Here is a 21,081-nt window from a genome sequence, read left to right on the forward strand (position 1 = left end):
TACAAACTGTCAGGTGCACGATGTACTATCACAGCACGTGTCGCACCAGAAACGCCAGCTCAGCGTTCTGTAGTCTGAGCGATGAAAGGCTAACGCACATCGGCCTCTCCTGGCTGATTTCACAAGCTTCCACAACCGCCATTTGCGTTTTTCTCCTAGTGCTAAACACCCCTTTGTTTTTTCGAAAGGTGGTTTACATCCTTGCACTTTGCACTCGATCCTTACGGTGTAAGGCCAAGTAAGTACAGTCTTTGTCAAAATTTTGTGGGCCATGTAGACCGGGGCCGGAGCAGGCGCGCGGCCAAGCAGGGGCGCTGCGCTTGCCGCTGCGGGCAGGTTACGCGGCTAAAGAGAGGGAGGGGAACTTTAGGAATTCCTTTCGTAGTATGGCTGGCGCTATATGTGCAGCGGGGCGGGGTTCTCAGAGCAGGCGCACATCGCTTCAGCGCAGGCACTTTGCGCAGCACTTGTCGCGCCGGACACACTAGAAAAGCGAGAGCAAAAGTTCCCCTCGCTTATTTTAGCCACACAACCAGCCGACAGCGGCACGCGCAGCGCCCCTGCTCGGCCGCGCGCCTGCTCCGGCCACGGTTGCCATGGCCGCCAAAATTTTGACAAAGACTGTACGTGTATGGCCTTATACTGGTGTCTGTAATAGAAGAAGATCGACGCGTAGCCATCGAGGTTGTCAGGGATGTCATCCGTGTCTTGTCCCTAGAGAATTACTAGGCAAGATGGTGCGTACTGTTCTGAAAATTGGAGCGGTTTGAATCGGACTTTGTGACATACATTAACTGGAACAGCTCTGGTGAGCGTCACGTTATGGAAAAAAAGCGCGGATAAAGACTGCGACATAGAACAAAAAAAAAAATAAAAATAATAAAGCCGTTCCAGTCAATGTGAATGCTGTCGGAAGTGCCGAGCAGTGATTCGCCATAATGGGCTGTAGCGCCGTTATCCACTCACTTCTACTGCACAATGCAATTCAAATTTCCCGCCTTCGCAGTGCTCGCGCGCCCCCTTTCTGAAACTGCGCCAGCGGGAATTCCGTTCTTTTTATGCTTGCTTTTGGTCCGGCACGTGCCGGCGTCGCACTACCACTTTTTTTCGCTTACTGTCGTAAAAAGCAACCCTACAAGCGTTCCTCTGCCGTTCAAGTAAACGCATGTTCAGACATCTTCCGGATTCCCCGATGTAGACCTTTCCACGTGGCAGCGGAAGGCAATGCACAATCGCTTTCGCGCAAGCCACAAACTGCTTTGCATGTTACGCGCTGTAGCCCCTCTTATAGTGCCGGCCCGGCGTATCAATTCGCTTGCTTACTGCAGAGCAAGTATGGCTCTTTCTCTCAAGGAAAACATAAAGTTAACGCCTAATCGGGAAATCACTCTCTTGATGTCCAGTTACCAGAAGCGTCGTCCCGTGTATTTTGAGCGCAGATAACTTTAGGGGCACGCCTTGTCGTCATAGCTCGCTTGCTGCAGCCAAGTAGAGTCACACGGCGTTCCGTCGTAACGGCTGTCGTCGCGGCGGGCGTCACACAGAGGCTTTGAAAGCCCAGTGGTTTATATAGCCATAAGCGTTCGAAACTCGTGAACCGCTGGCGCTCATCATACATCTTCCCGCTGATTACAGCAAAGAAAAAGGTACGTACATTTCAGGCAAAATATACGTAAGTAACCGGCAGCGCCCGCGTTCATTTAGTTAGGAACGCTCGTAGGGTTGGTTTTCACGATAGTGAGCGAAAAAAAGTGGCAGTGCAACACCGGCACAGGCGGGAGGAAAAGCAAGCCCAAAATGAACGGAACTCCCGCTGGCGCAGTTTCAGGCACGGGGCGCGCGAGCACTTCGAAGGCGGGAAATTTGGATTGCATTGGGTGGTAGCAGTGAGCAGATAACGGCGCTACTGCCCATTATGGCGAATCACTGCTCCCCACTTCCGATAACTTTCACATTGAGTGGAACGGCTTTATTTCTTTTTGTTCTGTGTCGCAGTCTTTATCCGCGCTTTTTTTTCTATAACGTGACACTCACCGGAGCTGTCCCAGTTAATGTATGTCACAAAGTTAGATTCAAACCGCTCCAATTTTTAGAACAGTACGCACCATCTTGCCTAGTAATTTTCAAAGAGGGACAAGACACGGATGACATCCCCAACAACCTCGATGGCTACGCGTGGATCTTCTTTTATTACAGACACCAGACTCCGCCGAACCCAGACGAACTCCTACCCGCACCGCGGTGTAAAAAGCCGACCAACCCAACTTTCCGTTCCGATTCTACCCACCCTACCCGTCTCCACCATATCAACCCCATACAATACTACAGCATCTGCAACTTCTGCCCCACCCTCTCCCTGTGCCACCTGGTCTGGTGATGACTACAATAACCCCATCCTTCATACCAGATCCATGAACCGCGTACAAGCAGTGTGATAACCAGCTTAGGAGGTTAGACTCCTCAACCCAGCGCACGCTGACAGGGCACGAGCAGTCAGCAAAGACCAGGGCCACCAAGACTAGAAGTCGCCCCAGGCCGGTGCACACCCTTCATGCACTGATCAGCTCGTCAATAAATATGTTTTTCCTCTCCGTGTCTCCCTACTGAAGCGCCTCAAAATATTTGGCTAGTATTGGCAGACCCTGTAGTTTTTACGTTGCGGAAGGTTCAACTTCTTGAAGGGTGGATGTTGCCTCCTGCACTCCCTGAATCTTCGAGCAGCATGCAGTGATGGGCAGTGACAATTTTTATCCTTTCCTCCGGATAATTCGCCGCTGGCGCTACGACCAAAGGAAGGAGCGTATGCCGGGCGCTTACCGAGTTCGTCGTGCTCGTACAGCAGGCCAGCGGCGAGCAGGCTGGACTGAGCCTCCTCTTTCTTCTGTATTGACGCCTCCTGGGCCAGTATCTGCCTCCGCATCGTGATGAGGTCGCAGTAGGAGCACGTGCAGTGGCGGTACGGGCAGTGCCGCTTGTGGCTTTTCAGGACCACGCGCAGGCCATGGTTGCGACAGCGGGCACAGGTCTTCACTGTCACGGCGACTCCCGAAGGGGCGCTCATGATGGCTGGGGCTGCAAAACTGGGTGCACCCTGCAAGGTGTGAATGTGGCATCGTAAATCAAGAAAGCAATTCTTCAGGAGTCAGCTCTCACTTGAACTTGATATAAACCCTTCCAATAGAAAACAGGGAAACAACAGAGGCAATGTGCCATTTTTTGGTAGTAAGCCAATCTTCGTGAACCCAGTCATATTGGCATCGATGTTTTTACGTGGCTTTTGTAAACGCTATTTCAGCTCGCGAAGGCCACACCACTACAGGAAAAGCCTTTGCAATGACCGTAGGTATGAAGACGAGCTACAGTAAACCTTCGTTTAAGAAGACCTCGTGGCGGGAAAGTTTTTGTTGTTGTAAGCGGTCGGTACTATATTAAAAGCGGTGAGGAGTCCCTATCCCTGCACTGCATTTAGGATTGTGATAAACTTTCAATAAAGCGAGACTTGGGATAAAGTGATTTTGTAATACTGGGGCTTCACTATACGTGTATGCAAGCATATGTACCAACTAATAGCGCTGATACATGATTTATACATGCCAACTGTGTATTTAGGTCTGAAAACGCGTAGGATGCATTTAAGGCAAAATACAAGCACAATACCAGAGGTAGCAGCATTACTTAAATTTACAAAGCACATTTTTTTGCGTGTAACAAAAACAAAAACAAAATTATCTCATCAGGGTAAAAATACTATGCCAAAAAAAAGCAAGATGACTTTATTAACACAATAACAGATCCCTGTCCTTCCACTCTGTGAAGGATGACCCGCGAATCCGGGCGCAGTCTAAGTAGTGCACAAAACAACACGCGGTAGTTTGTAATTTGCGACGGGGCCTACTTCTCAGTTAATTACCTAAGTGCAACTAATAAATAGTACAGTTTGATTCTAGCGACCACACATGGGGCTGTCCGTTTAGCTCTCATAAAACGCGGCGTATTGACAGCAAGCGGGAATCGCACAATATTTACGACATGACTGTTAAATACGTGAAAGATAAAAGTGAATGAAACTGGGCGTATGATAGAGTCGTCTTAGCGGCTTATTATAATATAATTTGTTTTGGGACAGTTCAAATAAAGACAAGCGTTACAGCCGCTTTCTGTATCCATACTCCCTCCATAGGGGGCCATGTATGGACGGAAGACGGGAATTCTGTAAATTTAACTCTTCAGAGCGAACTAGGTAATTGTTAAAAGTCAATTAATCTTGGCTTAATGATGCAGGCGTCTTAGCGGCTAAATTAATTATGACTTCTTCCAAAATGCTTATATTATATTGACAGCTACAGAGGATTTTACACTAGCTCTGGAGACGAAAATTCTTATCTACGGGGCTTTGTCGACGGACGCAGGTTTTGTCTACACCCAGCCACATACACCTAGCTTGGCCGTAAAAAGATGACTCCTCGAGCTGTTCCAGGAACGGAAACCGAAGGTTTCAATAGAGGGCGCGCCAGCATTGTGAAGACGAAAATAATCTAACACCCTTTTCTCTAAGAAAGATGGTTGAGACGCGAAGCTTTCTCCGATAGAAAAGCGAAGTCCACAATTCAGTCCGCCAAAGCCCAAACCTACGACAACTCTGAGATAACCGAGTGTGATGTCATGATTTTCTATCTATTAGTTTGTGAATTGGTCATCTGAAGGTGCTGATTCAGTTAGGAAAGCGTTGTCGTTGATCTAGACTCATCATCATCATAATCACCATGTACCCTTTGTGGAAATCCATTGTGTAAACTTGGCGTACCTGCAGTGCGTGTGTATCGGAGAAAGCTTCGCGTTTCATCATCATCATCACCACCACCCCACCATCATCATCATCACTAACACCAACACCCCCATCATCATCACAAAGCATCATCATCATAAATCCTGTCCGCGTTGTAGAAACCCTATGTAAAGTTGGCTTTCCTGGAGTACGTGGTCGTGTGACATCACCATCAGTGAGGCGTCGAAAGCTTCACTTTAAAAATATTAAATTTGAGCAACTTTCAAATGGCATTCATCCTGGGAGGAGCGAGAGGGGATAAAAAAATGGCCGCGTATCTTCTCTTTTCGTTGCAAATGTCGACGAAAGACGATAGACGACTGGCACCCCAGCCAAGTAAATTCCTCCCTTCTCTTTCCCTCTCACTTCTCACGCCTTTCCTCTCCCGTCTCGTTTCTCCCAAGATAACACGCTAGAGGTTTGCTCAGGTCAATTTATATTTATCGCGTTCTACTGCTCCTAGTAGGGTGCCTCGATGCCAAGCGCTGCCATACGGCGGAGACGCGCGTGAATCGAGGCACCCTACTGTAGTGGAACTTCGCTGATACGTTCCCCAGACTTACGACGACCCGCTTCTAACGACGGATCACCGCGGTCCCGGCAAACTCCACATAGAAGCAATGTATTAAAAACATCGATGATATGACGCTCGGGTGCACGCAGTCCATTTCTTACGACAGACCCTGGCGCGGATAAACAGGCGTTTTTTCCACATTTTACACCGCTTCGCCACCTCGTCCCGACCTTCTCTATTCTTAAACCCCGTTTGACGCTGCTTGATGAGCAAATATCCGCAGGCTGGCCAGACCACTCGTTTAACAGACGCAAGCATGCAGGGGGGTATTCGCGAGTGGGAGTTAACCTGCGATGGCCCGACGCGGCAGCAGTACGCCAACGCGCCAACCGCGATAAGTGGAAGTTCAGATGTCAGGCGGACCGTAAATTTGAAGTTCCCGCCGGCCGAGCCGCGGACGAACGCGAAAACGCATACGACTCAACCCCACGGCGATGACCGAACACCCGCTTTCCCAACCTGCTCGATCCAAGTTTCTTCCTTTCACGACGCTCTCTCTCCCTATATCCACGCTCTCTGCTTATCAGTGTTGTAAATGTAGGTATATTTTTTCCAATATATCGGCATTAGACTGCTGGAGAGGATTCGCCTAGGAAGATTGGCTTTGTCGCAAAGCGTGTTGTGTTGACGCACCACAAGATTGGGGCATTGGGGGGAAGTGGTATACAGCTTCGCTGTAAAAGCAAAGAACATAGCGTATAAAAAGGCAATGCCGATTTCTTGCCGGGGATTAGTTTTATTGGTATTATCTATAAACTGGGCGGCTGGTGGGTACTATGATTTAATAACTTCATTGTTTTGGCCGCTCATAGCGGGCCTGAAAAGTGGAGCTAGAGGACACTGAGTGGCGTACAAGACAGTTTAATTTGTGTGTACAAGTTCGCAGTGTCCTTTACGTCCATCTCGACATCATCCACAGAAATCGTGGTTTGAATAAAGTTGCATTCATCGCAGTACATTCCCAAAGCGTAATACATTGATTGACTGATTGACTGATTGATTGATTGATTGATTGATTGATTGATTGATTGATTGATTGATTGATTGATTGATTGATTGATTGATTGATTGATTGATTGTAGGGTTTAACGCGCCGACGCAACGCAGGCGATGAGGCGCGGGGTAGTGGATGGCTCCGGATTAATGTTGACCACCTGGGAATTTCTAACTTGCGCCGAAATCTCGTAAACACAGGCGTTTTTGCTTTTCGCCTCCATCAGAAAAGCGGCCGCCGCTGCCTGGAATCGAAACAGCAATGCCATGCTCAGCAGCCACTGAGCCACCGCAGCGGGTAAAGCGTAGAACAAGTTCCAACAGTTTGGGGTAGGCAGAGTGGTGCTTGTATTATGCACAGGATGGTGTATCTAAAAGGGACACTAAACGCATGTTGAAAGTTAGTTTCAAACGAAATTGTGACCTTCCCATAGCCATTTTAGCATTGATTTGGTGCCGAAAGAGCCTCAAGCGTGGATAAATCGCTAATCGAACGCTGAGCATACGTGACGCAACGGCGACTGCAGCCGCTGTCTGCGTTACGATAAACCGGAAGCAAGCGAGGTAGCGGTGATGTATAGCGGTGTTGCAGCAACGGAATACAAGGCTACCACGTACCTAGCGGTTTAGCTCTTTCGTTACCACGCCTATTCAAATCGTTCACCGGTGATGGATGATTTATATTACCTATTTCGACAAGTTGTAGTCGTTTCTCGTACACCGAATGCGGTCAGTGGTTAGTCTGGCACTGCCCTTTTAGAATCAGTTTTTTAGAATTTTCCCGCTCCGGCAACATTGAGATTTTTGGCGGCGTTTTTTGCGAGCTGAGGTGCGTGTGTTTTTGAGAAAGGGGGCGTGGCTGCTGCACTTGAGATAAAAGGATGCAGGTAGTGGTTAGGCTGCATTACCATAATATTTTTTTTGTCAAAAGGCTCCTGGCAAGTCAAATACCAAATAATGGGGTCAGCTTTGTAATCCAACAGCGTTGAGAGGTGATAATTACTTGAAAATGGCCCCAGCTATTCACTAATGATCTTTGGTTAGGACAAAGGGCAGCTTTATTCTCCCAAAGCTTATTTCTGATGGTCCCCCGCATGTCTAGCAAGTGTGCCTGACATTTTCAACCAGTTTCCAGCAGTTTCGGTTTCGTTTTCGTTTTCGCATTGCGAAATTCATATTTGGCGCTACTACGCAGTTACCCAACTACATGCTCATTTTCCATGGCGCCTCCGTTGCCTGCTACTGCTCCTCAAAACAAGCATGCCGCTCGCGCTTCCACTTTATCTACGCCTTGCTTCTGCGATAAGAGCTTCCGCTGAAAGTCAAACGATAACACCAGGTCGTCGGGTATCAGCATAGAGATAATATACTGACTGGTATCAGTTCAGACGAGGAGAGCGCTTCCAATTGGCCTTGAACACCGCCAGCTGTTCACCGGCCAGTTTCGGATTCATACGAGGGTATTTCGGAGGTCTAGTGTCGCTTCTTAGTAGTACTGTCTATTCTGACAAAGTCTCCAACAGCCTTGTATTTGTTTCTTTTAAAAATTGTTAGGTGGCGCAGCAGTGTAGTAGGCTTGCAATGCTGAACTCGCTTCACAGCACGACGGCGGCTTGGTGAAAGCTTGCTGGACATAATTCTAGCGCATCGTACCTTATTCCTGCAAGCCGGGCTACCATAGGGAGTCAGAACATAATAATAGACTGCAAATGAAAGTTCTGACTGATAAGTGATCATCAGAACGTCAACAATTAAGCATCCACCAAAGAGTTTGGTTCTCAACTCCAAGCGGATTTTTTCACATCGCTTGCTTGCCTTCAATATTGTGCCGGTCATCTTCATTGACAAGGTGTTTTTACATCACGTGGAGGCTAATTTGGGCCTGTAATAATGTCAAACCACCAGATTTCTTCTAGAGAACTATCCAAAAAAGCAAAACTTGAAATAGAAGTTGGGCTTCACCACATGGCACGGGCACCATGTGGGCTAACATTTTCTTTTATATCTGACAAATTGTACTGCGAAACTGAATTGTTTTTCTAGGAGGGTTTTTGAAATGTCTACCTACAAAATGTATGTTCTAAATTTTTTCTACTACTGGTGGTTTATTATACACAACTTACTTTTTTTCTTATTTTCTTCGACGCTTGGACAAAAATTTCGAATTCGATAATTTTTTTCGGAATCATTATTTAGGAAAACATTATTAAAACTGGTGTCGTTGGAAAGCGCGTGGAATAATCTGCCTTTTATGTCACAGCAATGTGTACCTAACCAATATGTATGGCACAAAAAAATGTTTTGTTAGACCCTTCAAAATTGGTCAATTTCCCGCGGTAACGAAAGAGTTAGTCCGCTTCGGTCAAATCAATCGTGCTTTCCCGAACTTTCACGCCCTTTGCAGCTCCTGACCCCTAAGCAAAATGTTCCTTCATGGGACCCGTGATCAGTATTGACTTTCTTGAAGAAAAACATACTGTCCTTTTGAGGCCCCGCAAATACTGTCATCGAACAACGCGCTCGTGCGTAGCTCGCACGCTTCCTCGAAAAGTACTACCGCCGCCCCAAGTATGGACGAGCAGCGCCATCCAGCGGCACCCAGGAAATACGTTGCGCGTGCCAGAAGTTTGAACCACTTCCGGGGCAAGTTGCGCGGTATAACCAGTGGTGGCGGCACATGCCTTCACGTTTTCGCTATTTTACTCCTTATTAAAAAAAAAAAAAAAGATACGCCTAAGATACGCTCAGCTCCATAACACCGAGATTACTCAACACTCTACATAAAAATGGTGTCGACATAGCAAATGTAACCCCAAAGAACTTGTTAGTAGTGTTTATTAAGTGATGTTCACCTTACTGCATTTTTGTTACTTGCATTGTCCCTGCACTGTATTTTATAGAGTACTGTTTTTTTTTCTATTTTGTCGTTTTCTGGTTTTCTATTTTATCGTTTCCTGGTCATGTCGTTTTCTTTTTGTATTTCGATTGTTTCTTTGTGTATTCCACTGCAATATTACGTTTTCTATGTCCATAATGTACGACTTAAACAAGTTGCAATCAAATGATGTACATGAAATTATTTGCTGCTGTATTTGCGTTGTACGCACTGTTGTCCAGGTCCGGGGGGTTGGAGCTTTGTCAAGCTGCAGTACTGCAGCGCATTTCTCCAACTCCCTGATGTACTTTACATGAAATAAACTGAATCTGAATCTGAATCTGAGATATATTTCTGTTCTCTGTGAGCTAATCTATCGATCTAGAGCAACCTGCGCTTTGTCGTCAGAGCCCGTTTAAAGGCTGCTCAAACAAGACAAAATCTGTAACCGAGCAAAATAGCAGAGACCTCATCGTAGAGCAGGGTCCCAGCAGTGATCATTCTGATCATCGACTGGCTGACTATGCAGGGAAGAGTAAAGGGAAAAGTAATGGCCACCATACGAAGAAATTTTGAAGAAAGTCTGTACGTTTTTGGAGGTAGCGAAACCATTTTACAACTGCGATCCCCCCCCCCCCCCCCCCCGCCCCCTCTCTGCGCCTTTAATTCTGACACTATGTGTACATATTGTACAAGTTTTCGATTGACTAGGCAACTGCGGTGTAGTTTTTATAGTAAACCCACACACTTGCGCCTGTTTTGTTTTATTTCTGATGACTTGTGGAATCACCCACTCAAGTCAATGTGGGGGTTCAAATGTCCAAACTTAGTCACGGAGTCTCATTGAGAAGTGATAAGGCGTGGACGATAGTCTTGAATGGCGCAGCCGCTGGCCGTAAGTACGTGTGTTATGGGGAGCCCAGAAGGAGCTAGGCCAAGGGCGATAACTGATATGCACAATTATGGGATTTTGCCCCTGAATGATTCGCCGCCTTCGATTTACCGTCGCCAATCGAGGCAGCAACTCATGTGAGTATCTGATGCTCAGGTGCCCGGTGGTTTTATTGTTTGGGGAAACATTTACAACGAACCGGACCCTCATCCAAAAATACAGCATAAATCAAATAATAGCCACCACAACCACTGCTCTGGGCTCAATTCAACCGGCTGCATTTCTTTAAAAAAGCTAAATAAATCAAGGGAATGCGGGACGCAATATTTTGAAGCAGATCAGGTATTCTAAAATATCGATCAGGAATAAAAATCTCTCTCAAACAAGGAAAACCTTGTGATCGTTGTCGGAGGAGATACCACAGCTACCAGTTTATTTAAATTGGAGTTATCAAACAAATTAAGGTGTTTCTTGAGCCCCGCAACAAGCTCGCGCCATGTGGTGGTGGTGGTGTTGATAATAGTGGTAGGAAGGCTGGACATAAATAGGCTTTATTGATATGCTGCACTATTCAGAAGGAACTACTACGACGGTACCGTCCGAAATTCATCTGACGCCAGAACATATCATTGTGCCGTTTTAAAATGCGGCGGTGTGCGGTGTATAGTTTATGAACAAGGGATTCTAGAGTACTCATTTCAAAGGGCAGCTAAGGTTATGGGCGTGTGTAATGCATAAGGAACTAAGCTACGCCGTAGTTGCGATAAAATTTTTTTTTCGCTTGTGTGGCGTGCAGATTTCTCTCGCCTCGGGGCACGTGAATTCAATAGTCACCGTTTTACGCCTTTTACAAAGACACGAGCATACCTTGCCTCAAATCAACAATATCACGCTGTTACTTTCTGTTCAGACACCCGCCGCGGTGGCTCAGTGGCTAAGGCGTCGTGCTGCTGAGCACGAGGACGCGGGTTCGATTCCCGGCCGTGGCGGCTGCTTTTCTCGTGGAGGCGAAAAGCAAAAACGCCCGTGTGTACGAGATTTCGGCACACGTTAAAGATCCCCAGGTGGTCAAAATTAATCCGGACCCCTCCACTACGGTGCGCCTCACCGCTTACGTTGCGTCGGCGCGTTAAACTCTACAATCAATCACATCAACTTTATGTTCAGACAAAATCAAGCTGCTCGTACGCATGAAAGATGCATAGGAAGAAAAGCACCACTTTGTTGCACAGGGCAAATTATACGGACAAAGATGCGCAGCTTGTAAAACAATGTTTTGCAAACGATGGTTCTGGGGGAGCATCTCGCTATCTATAATTACATAGTAAAGCAGCGACGCAAACACAGTTCGCCACCCCGACCCCAGCCACCACTACTCCCTTGCTAGTCTCGCTCACTAATTAAAGGAACGAGCCCGATACGGTGGCGTTTCTTGGTCTCCTGCCAATCCCCGTTCTCTTGATGTCCAGTTTACACCATGTTTCAAAACGGGGGTCATCTTACCCTGCGATAACACTACTGCGTGCCATCCTCCGCGTTCATTGTAAAGCCAAGGGTCGAAATAGACGAAGCGCAATTATTATAATCGCACCTATTAGGCACGCACCCGGTAGAACTACTCAGCCTTCTAGACTTCCACAACAGAATCGAAGACCCAGACGGCGATAACACTGAGGCTACAGGGAGCTCGCAAAGGAGACATACATCGTGCATCCCACAAAACCCCACGTCTGTCTGGAACACGCGTAGTAACGGCATTCCGAAAGCGAAGCACAACACCTAATTTGGCGAATTCCACCACGACGTCGCAATTACGATCCAGACACGCAGGAGATGACGAGGCGTGGGGAGGAGCGGAGCCGGCCGAACGCATGGCGAAACTACGCAGGAATCAGGGTTCGAACAGTACAGGTCACGACGGAGATGAATCGACGTCGCCCGTCTCCTGTCGGAGTGATAGCAGCTGCCTCTGTTAATGAAGATTACGAGCAGGGGGTATGGGACCCGGCCCAAGGACCTCCATCTCGACGTGACGTGAGCTACTGGGCGTTATATAAATAGGTCTGCCGGCGAAGCCGTTCAGTCATCTGCCAAACCAGTGAGCCAAGATATTGTTAAGGAGCAGCAGCCTTCTATAAACGTCGCCATGAAGTTTGCGGTAAGAAAGTTTTCAGTACTCCATTTTACAGTGACATATGGGGCAGTGCGTTAGACGTGCAGTATGTGTTGTCACACATGTGAGCTGTCACAACCTTTAAGGCAGGTTCAGAGGATAACGCTGCAAGATAACATTAGGGCTTTATTAGTACCCTTGATTTGATGTTTGACAAAGATTTAAAGCCAGCTAGTCTCTGAAATTCCCGCTAGTTTAAGCTGTATGTTTGTGACTTTAGAGATCAATAAAACCATAAAACACTCTAGCTCCAATCCTGGTAACAAACACATCGGAATTAATTTTTCTGCTATTGAGAACTAAGTTTTTCGAGAGATTTCTTGAGCTATCACGTGCTTCCAACACGGTTCATTATATGCTTATATTTGGCAAGTGTCATTATGAAAACTGAAAGTTTCATGAGCGAGTTTCACTGGATGTTAATAGGTAGGAAATGCCTTAAAAAGAATATTATTCCCGAAACGCCGTAGCGCTACAAAGATTTAGGCGGGGCTACATAGGTTATAACGATCGCAGGGGAAAATAACACAAAGAAGAAGCAAACTCGCAACTCTTATTGGAAAGTTTATAATACTGTAAAAAATTCCGCAGAAATTCAGAGAATTGTCTACTAATGCGTAGCATTCGTAGGCCGCTTGTCTTGATTGTGAGTTCTTTGCAACCAAATTTTTTGGTTTTTCTAAATCCTGTCCGACCAATTATCTACATTTACGCTATTATGACGACTACAGGTGGAACTTGCGGGAAATCTGCATAATTGGGGAAATTCAGGGCGTCACAGGGTTCGCCGTTTTCAGTAATTTTTTATATATATTTTTTTGTTGTTCAAAATTTTGCTCAACCAATCATCTCAATTTACGCTATTATAACGATTACATTTGGAACTTTTGCGAAATCTGCATTATTGTAGAAATGCCGGGCGCTAGCCGTTTCGAACTTTCACGGTATTTTTAATATTTTTGTTATTTTTTAGTTTTTCAAAATTTCGTGTGAGCAGTTATCTCCATTTTCGCTATTATTCCTATTACAGGTGAAACTTTCGCGATATCTTCATTTTTGTGGTAATGCAGGGCGTTGCACCGGCATTGGGGGGGGGGGGGTTATTCGGCAAAAAGTGCTACGCATGAAAAGGTAGCAAATTGGGCGAGTTCGGGTATGCTTATGATGGCTTGCGCAAACGGAATACAAGACGAGAAGAGATGGCATATTGTATACGCTACGGCCTCGCTGCCCATACCTGTGAACTAGGAAATTTTCCAGGCATCTCCTTACACTACAGCTCCCAATCAATTTTAGAAAAAAAAAATTTATAGGACCCCAAGTTAGAATGGCCAAATGAATAAATGCTTGCCACTGGGTTATACCCTAAGCCCTTTTAAAATCCACCTCACTTCTACACACACGCTCCGCTACATAACCATATTTACGCGCGCTACATAACCGTTCTGGTGGCAAAGTAGGAACGCCCTAGAACACTTTAATAAATACCTCCATTACCAACATGTATCCTTTAAAACGGTATGCTCCGAGCTCCCTAAAACTCACCTTCACTACTATACCCAAATATTTTGCTCGGGAGACATTCTTTATGATTGATTGATTGATTGATTGATTGATTGATTGATTGAATCTTTTATTGGAGCAAGGAGGGCGTTTGCCGTAGGGTGAGGAGAGGGATGGAAGGTAGGGGATTACTAATCAAGGTCTGTATTCAAAGAAGGGATTCGTGTTATGGGGGCCTGAAAGTCTTCACCGGGGTCGGCCCCAGTGAGAGTTAGACTACTTACGCCAGACTACGCTTAACTGCAAAAGCGGCAATTGTTCGTAATAAAGATGCGTCTAATCCAGCATGTACTTCATGTTGTAGGGTAATATGTGAAATGGGATATGTCTCTTACGAAAGCAAGAAAGCACTCGTTGCTTAAGTATTGCCAAAGAACCCCATGTATTCCTAAAAGCGCTCCGCTGCCAGACTGTTTAGGGTCGGTTTCTCTGCTGTACACAAATGCATTGCTAAAAAGATATTTTTAATGGCAATAAAATCGTCTTACACTAAAATATCAAGGCCCCAGCGCCTTAACAATAACGTTTTTGTAAACGGCGGGGAAAGCGTGACCCGTCAAATGTTACAGGTGCACACGCGCGTTTCCTTGTTGAGTCCACACACAGTAGAAAAACTTAAGTGTTTTTAAATTATGTTGGTTACTTCAGCAAACCTGCCACTTTAAAAAAAGTGGCAGGCGTGAAGATGTTCGTTTATATACATTTGCATCGTTATTATACATTCATACAGCAGGGTTTGTGGCGGAAAACAAAAAAAAAAAAGGCGCTTTTCTTCAATCTCACTGTAGCAGGCCATAGCCTCCTGTAAAGGAGGCTATGATCATGCTTATGGCGCAGTGCACATGATCGCCGTACGGGAAGACGCCACCAAAATTGGCTGCTACAAAGGGAATGTGTAATTAACACCTGCGTCTGCATTCTCTCCACAGGCCATTTTCATCGCCCTTTGCCTGCTGGTGGCGGCAGCCTCAGCCACCTTTTCGTTCGGCTACGGCCTGAACAGCTACAGCGGCCTTGGTTTGGGCAACTTCGGTGGTGGCTACGGAGGCTACGGAGGCTACGGAAGCGGCTATGGAGGCTACGGAAGCGGCTACGGCGGTTATGGTAGCTACCCGTCATTCGTAGTCTACCCTGGATTGGGCGGCTACCGACGATTCGGAGCGGGATACGGCTTCTACGGATGAATAAATACCAGAGTGAACTAACAACATTTATTCGTAGCCTTTTGATTCTCAAGCGGTCATTAGTAAACCGCGCCAAGAATTACACAGAAAGAGTAAGTGAGAGTGAGTGAGTGAGTGAGTGAGTGAGTGAGTGAGTGAGTGAGTGAGTGAGTGAGTGAGTGAGTGAGTGAGTGAGTGAGTGCGTGAGTGAGTGAGTGAGTGAGTGAGTGAGTGAGTGAGTGAGTGAGTGAGTGAGTGAGTGAGTGAGTGAGTGAGTGAGTGAGTGAGTGAGTGAGTGAGTGAGTGAGTGAGTGACCAGCAGTCAAGTGCCTCAAAATATCAATTTCCTTCAGCACAGCGCTCATGCCGTCCGCAGTCTGTTCGTAGACACAAAATGATGCGGCTACAATTCCGGCGCTGGATTAAAGACAGCCTTGGCTCTTGGCTTTCGCTTGCGATTGAGATTGACATAGGCTCAACCATGAATCTTCCAAAAGTGTTGAAGAAGGGCATCCTTAACTAACACATTCCGGATGAGGGCCAACAAGGACAATTTTCCGGTCCAAATTACTATTATCGACTTCCTGCAACCTCCTCGGCAAGCCCCGAGTTTATTTTTTATTCCTTCGCCCTAGCGTGCTAGTTGGCTCAAAAAAGTGTATTTAGTTTAGATGTGGTCAAACCGGGACTTAGAACACGGAACAAGTCGGAACGAAACATAGATGCCTTGGGTGTACATAATTTTACTGGAAATTGTAGCCACTGGGATGCTTGTAATTGTTGCTTAAAACACAAGGGTAAAAAAATAACACATATGACGCTGGATTTCGCAGTGTATACATAAAAGCAGTCGTTGCTTCCACAGAATACAAAAAAGTCAGTGAAATGAAATCTGTAGTTAGGTATTCGCAACAACTTTCAACAAAGCGCTCGTTTGGAACTTCTTACTGGTTATCGGTCACTTACACCACGTTTTCGGTGTAAAATGATCTCTATGATATCCTATCTGAAAATAGCGGCTGTGCACGAATTCGCGATATTCTGAAGTCATTTCACAGTTATATTGTATCACACTTTGCCAGCCAATGATGATGCTTAGGTGTGGAGCTAATTGTATTGCCCAGCCCTGGGTTTTAGTTTAATAAGTGGACTACCTTCACAGCGACGACTCGCTCGGGCAAAATAGGGCAGAAAAAATACGCCGCGTATCTGCTCCTTTCGTTGCAAATATCGACAAAAGACGATCGTCTTTGTCAACGTTTTTCAAGTAAATGCCTCCCTTCGCTTTCCCTCTCGCCTCTCATGCTGTTCGTCTTCCGTCGCGCTCCTACCAGGGTAAACACGCTAAAGGTTTGCTCAAGTCATTTTCAATTTACCGCGTTCCACTGCTCCAAGTCGGGTGCCTCGATGCTAGTGCTGCCGTACGGCGGAATCGCGCGTGAATCGAGGCACCCTACTACAACGTTTATAGATCCACTTTGTCCTACTCCACGAGCGTTCCAAGCGGAACGTGGATCCCACCTAGTGGAACCTTTGGTTGCTATTGCCGTTTTATTCCTTGAATACCACCTGAAGGTAGCGCTGGGAACAGCAGGCGACAGTTTACTGCCGTTGATGTAGTACTTTATTGCTATCACAAAAACCAAGCATCCAGGAATTTTTTAATAACGGAACACTGGAAATTTCACTTATGTATTGATTTGCTGCTTATATTTGCGTAATGTCTTGTTCTTGTTCAACAATGTCGACAAGTATGAACACTGACACCGGTATTAGACGTTTAGATTTGGCTGTGAGTATACAAGACTATTGCGCAGCGTTTGGTTCACTTTGGCCGCCTGATGGCTGAGTGGAGACACAGACAGACAGACATAAAAAATTTCTACGTTTAACAAGCCCAAGAAAGACTACCACCTTTAAAAAACCTTGCACAGTTTTGAAAAGCTAGTAACTATAGAATCCCACCACATGTTACAAACAAAAACCGCAATTACAATTCAGTGTGCTATCTCCCTCCCCGTTTGCCTTCCTTATCGATCAACGTGGTGACATATGTCTGCAGTACATGAGAAATCGTGTTCATACGTCGGCAGGTGCAGAATCGGGCAAATCGGAGGGATTTAGAGCCAAGTAAAAAGTCGATAAAATATAAATGAGCGTAGCGGCACTGCACCGGGAAAACGTCATTCCAAAGTGTGCGAAAAGAGGGAATTAACAAGCAACAGCGGCACTCCAATCTGAGACGTCTCCGGTGGAGCACGTCTTATCAATCCGCATCGCCTTGAAATGAATGCACGGATCCCGTTACGGGGGCCTCCGCACCGGTGGCTCATTTTCGAGTCTTGTCGCATCAGCTCCATGGGCGCGGTGTGCCACCGAGCCGAGTGATGGTCTGATCACCTCCGATCGCGGTTCGCACGTAGTGCCACTTAATGGCACACGCGACAGTTGCCCGTCTGAGCGCAGCGCATATAAAAATGTTGGGGAGTTGGGTGGTTACGCAGTCCAGTGCTGTTAACCAGTGGGCGCACGTCCTTAGAGAAAGAGGAACCTTCAACTGAAGTTAAGTCGTAACACGTACCCAATGTAGGGATTGTCGATAGGATACAAATGTACAAACGTTGTACGCGCACTTACCTTAAATCGGTTGCAAAGGAATCCCAATTTTTTTCTTTCCTCTTTGTATTTCACAGCAGTTCTCAAAGTACCACCACAGTAGTTAGCCTACCGCACATGCCACGGTGACGACGTATATGACTAGAACCAGGTAAACGCGAAACGGTAAATGGCGGCCAGCTGCGCGGTTAGAACATTAAAATGGCGCAGAGCGGCTGTTTGTACGTCATGGGTGCCAAACGCAGCGGTTACTTTTTGTTCTTACGACACGGGCGCAAACCGACTCGCAGGGAAGCGGTTGTTACGGCACAGAAAGACCTGTTAGAGTAGTTAGGGAGCTCTGTTCGCCATATAACACTGTGGTCCCTGCCTCCTGGGGACAATCCGGGCATGGTCTAGAACCCGACATCCCCGTCCTCAATGCTGACGCCATTCGAGTTGCCAGCCAAGGACTGTTTTTTGCATTCGGCGAGCTCGTGACCCGCGCCGTCGGCACCTGCGGAGTAAATGCGCTGTTAGCTGTCAAGCCCCGAACCACTGTACATATGCATTTCCGCTGTGCAGTTTCTGTTTTGAATATAACCTGCCTCATTGTAACTTTACCGCTCTGGTTGGAAGCCAGGACAACGGAAACGACAAGTGCGGCACGGCCGACAACAAAAAATTTTGGAACTGCCGGCTGGTGGTTTTTAACCGCAGGCTTAATAATGCAGAGTGCAATGTTAGATACAGCGACTGCATAAGTCTGTGTGGTGAGAATTAAATATCACTAACACTGAATGGGCTTTTTCCCAGCTTGAAGGCATATATATTATGAAAACTTCAGCACACATAAGAACAGCTAAGATGAAGCAAGAAGAAAAATATATGATTGGGTACACACGCACTTTTATCAAGTAATGAAGAACTGTAGCTTACGCTAGTAACTGGAAATACCAGTGGGACAAATGGATGCTCATTGACCTTATCGAGGCAGCAAGGAAGTGTGGTTTTATGAAACGTACGAAATAAATTCCATGTCCGACGAATCCAACGCGCAAAGAAAGATGACACGTGTCACACGCAGCATATAAATAACCCTCTGCAAATGATGTTCACTTCTGCATCGCCATTGGCTTTGTTTCCTGCTTGGTACAGTTGAGTCGGTGCACTGAATGTTTCAGAATGGTGACGTCCTCTCGCCACTAAGGCGAATCCTTTTTAAAGGCGATAGTCTTTCTTGGGCTACTTAAACCCAGATATTTTGGTCTGTCTGTCTGTCTGTCTGTCTGTCTGTCTGTCTGTCTGTCTGTCTGTCTCTCTGTCTGTCTGTCTGTCTGTCTGTCTGTGACTTGATTCAGCCATCGGGCCAAAGTAAAACCAAATATGCGCAATAGTCTTACACATACACAGCCAAATCTGGACGTCTAAGACCGGTGTTAACGTTCATACTTGTCAACATTGTTAACAAGAAAAAGAAACTACGCAAATATACGGCAGAAAATCAATACATGAGGGATATTTGCAGTGTTCCTTTATTATAAAATTCACGGATGCTTGGTTGTTGCGATACGAAATAAAATACTACATATTGCAGCAAACTGTCGCCTGCTGGTACCCGCGCTACCTGGCGGCATTAAAATAAAATCAAACGGAAACAGCAACGAAAAATTCCACTAGATAGGTACTACGTTCCGCTTGGAACGCTTGTGGAGTAGGGCAACGTGGTTCTATAAATGTTGCAGTAGGGTGCCTCGATTCCGCGCGTCTCCGCCGTATGGCAGCGCTGGCATGGATGCACCCGGCCTGGGGAAGGGCGGAACGCGGTAAATTGAAATTTACTTGAACAAAGCTTTAGCTTGTTTACCTTGGGAGGAGCGCGACGGAAGAGGAACAGCAGGAGAGGTGAGCGGAAAAGCGAAGGGAGGCATTGACTTGACAAACGTCGACATAGACGATCGTCTTTTATCAACATTTGCAACGAAAGGAGCAGATACACGGCCAATTTTTTCTTTTCTTATTACGCCAGGAGTCATGCCGGGACGTGTGTGGCGTTTCCCCTAATTCAACTGAAAGTGAATTTTAGTTTCAGAATAATAACTGCACATCAGTGGTTTCACGTTAAATAATGCGCTGGAAACACGGTTCTATATCAAGCCTAACCCATACCCCATCTCAGTTACATGTCATTAATTTTTGTCCTTCACTAAATTAATCACCTGGTCAAAAGACCAGCCAAATTGTAAGCTAATTGATTTTGATTTCGCCCATTGAACACTCGGTCAGGAGCGCTAAATGTTCAGAGAAGTGTGTAAACCCAAGACCAGATAGCATCCCTGCCTAATTTCTCCACTAGTTGAGCCTTCTCTTGACTTTATTTTATAGTGAAAATTGTATGCGGGAGATGAAAACTGGGAATTAGACATTCAGCTGATATTCCACTGAATGGCTACTAAGGAAAGCTACGCAGCTTTCTCCGAAACTTCGCAGTTGTATACAAATTCGCCCTGGTGCCGGGTTCCAACCCGAGACCACCGCCTATCTAGGGAAATCGCTCTATAATAACCGAGCTAACCACGAGTCAAGCCGTTTGTAGCGAGACAGCGAAATGAACAGCAATTCGAAGTTTTCTTCTGTTTTCTTCCTTTCGTTCCTTCCCTTTTCCGACAAATGGAGAAGGAGGGGGTTGATCTTCATATCTCTTCATACCTATTCTCTTCATATTCTCTTTGCAGTTGGTGGTGCGCCGGGCATAGAAGGCGACCTTGCTCGAAGTGACGAAAGCATCAACAAAACAGAAGTGTATGATTCGCTAAGGGGAACGCCGCAACACCAAATTGTGAACTTAGGCTTCACAACTATTGCACAGCGTGATTTACACAAAAAAGAACTGCCCATGAAAGGACACTGAAAGGTTGACGATGAGGGAAAATAACTGGGGCATTTATTCGTAACTGCTTGACCGGGTTTGTAAGTCCTTTCAGAGGACCTGCTATACAGCACGGGGAGTTAAGAACATCCGGGTAAGCTCCCCGAACTTGAACCTGGTAAGGTTTAGCATTAGAACTCTGTCAAGCTAGCGTGGCGTAGGTATGGTACTAGAGATGCTCCTCAGCGTTAAATTGCATTACATAGGATAAGGCGAGTTTAGAAGATCAGATTAGGGCTTTAAAGTGTTGAAAAGCGGGCATATTTTGTTCTACCTGATGCATGAACAAAGATAGAGACTTGGGGCAGGGTTCTTGTTCCGCAAAGTGGCGACAGGAAATGTGGACGCATTCTACCGCATTAGTGATAAAGTCACAGTCTTGTTATCATGCTAAATAGCAGGTACAAGTTCAAGGAGGTACACCCCGTGAACCAATGTGTAGCTACAGAGGTGGCGCTCTTGTCACTTTCGCAATCTTAGCCAGAAGATCAAAAACAAA

The 21,081-nt window shown here is 46.2% G+C and overlaps 2 protein-coding genes across 2 annotated transcripts in view; one reads left to right on the top strand and one right to left on the bottom strand.

Moving 5' to 3' along the window:
- The window catches only part of LOC144178691 (uncharacterized), a 266,572-nt gene extending 248,762 nt beyond the window's left edge, over positions 1-17,810 (bottom strand). Inside the window, exons 1-2 of the mRNA XM_077706711.1 lie at positions 17,696-17,810; positions 2,818-3,091 (exon numbers count right to left, since the gene is read on the bottom strand). Coding sequence (XP_077562837.1) covers positions 2,818-3,061 — 244 coding nt within the window. The 5' untranslated portion in view covers positions 3,062-3,091; positions 17,696-17,810. The remainder of the gene's footprint in view (positions 1-2,817; positions 3,092-17,695) is intronic.
- On the top strand, positions 12,164-15,105 carry LOC144178690 (uncharacterized). The gene is made up of 2 exons (XM_077706709.1): positions 12,164-12,317; positions 14,825-15,105. The coding sequence occupies exons 1-2, from the start codon at positions 12,306-12,308 to the stop codon at positions 15,077-15,079; spliced, it is 267 nt and encodes an 88-aa protein (XP_077562835.1). The 5' UTR covers positions 12,164-12,305; the 3' UTR covers positions 15,080-15,105.
- Positions 17,811-21,081: the final 3,271 nt, after the last annotated feature.

This window comes from Haemaphysalis longicornis, unplaced genomic scaffold, assembly GCF_048455015.1.
Source record: "Haemaphysalis longicornis isolate Haplotype H1 unplaced genomic scaffold, Haemaphysalis longicornis Haplotype H1 scaffold_4, whole genome shotgun sequence".
In the NCBI taxonomy this organism is placed as follows: Eukaryota; Metazoa; Arthropoda; class Arachnida; order Ixodida; family Ixodidae; genus Haemaphysalis; species Haemaphysalis longicornis.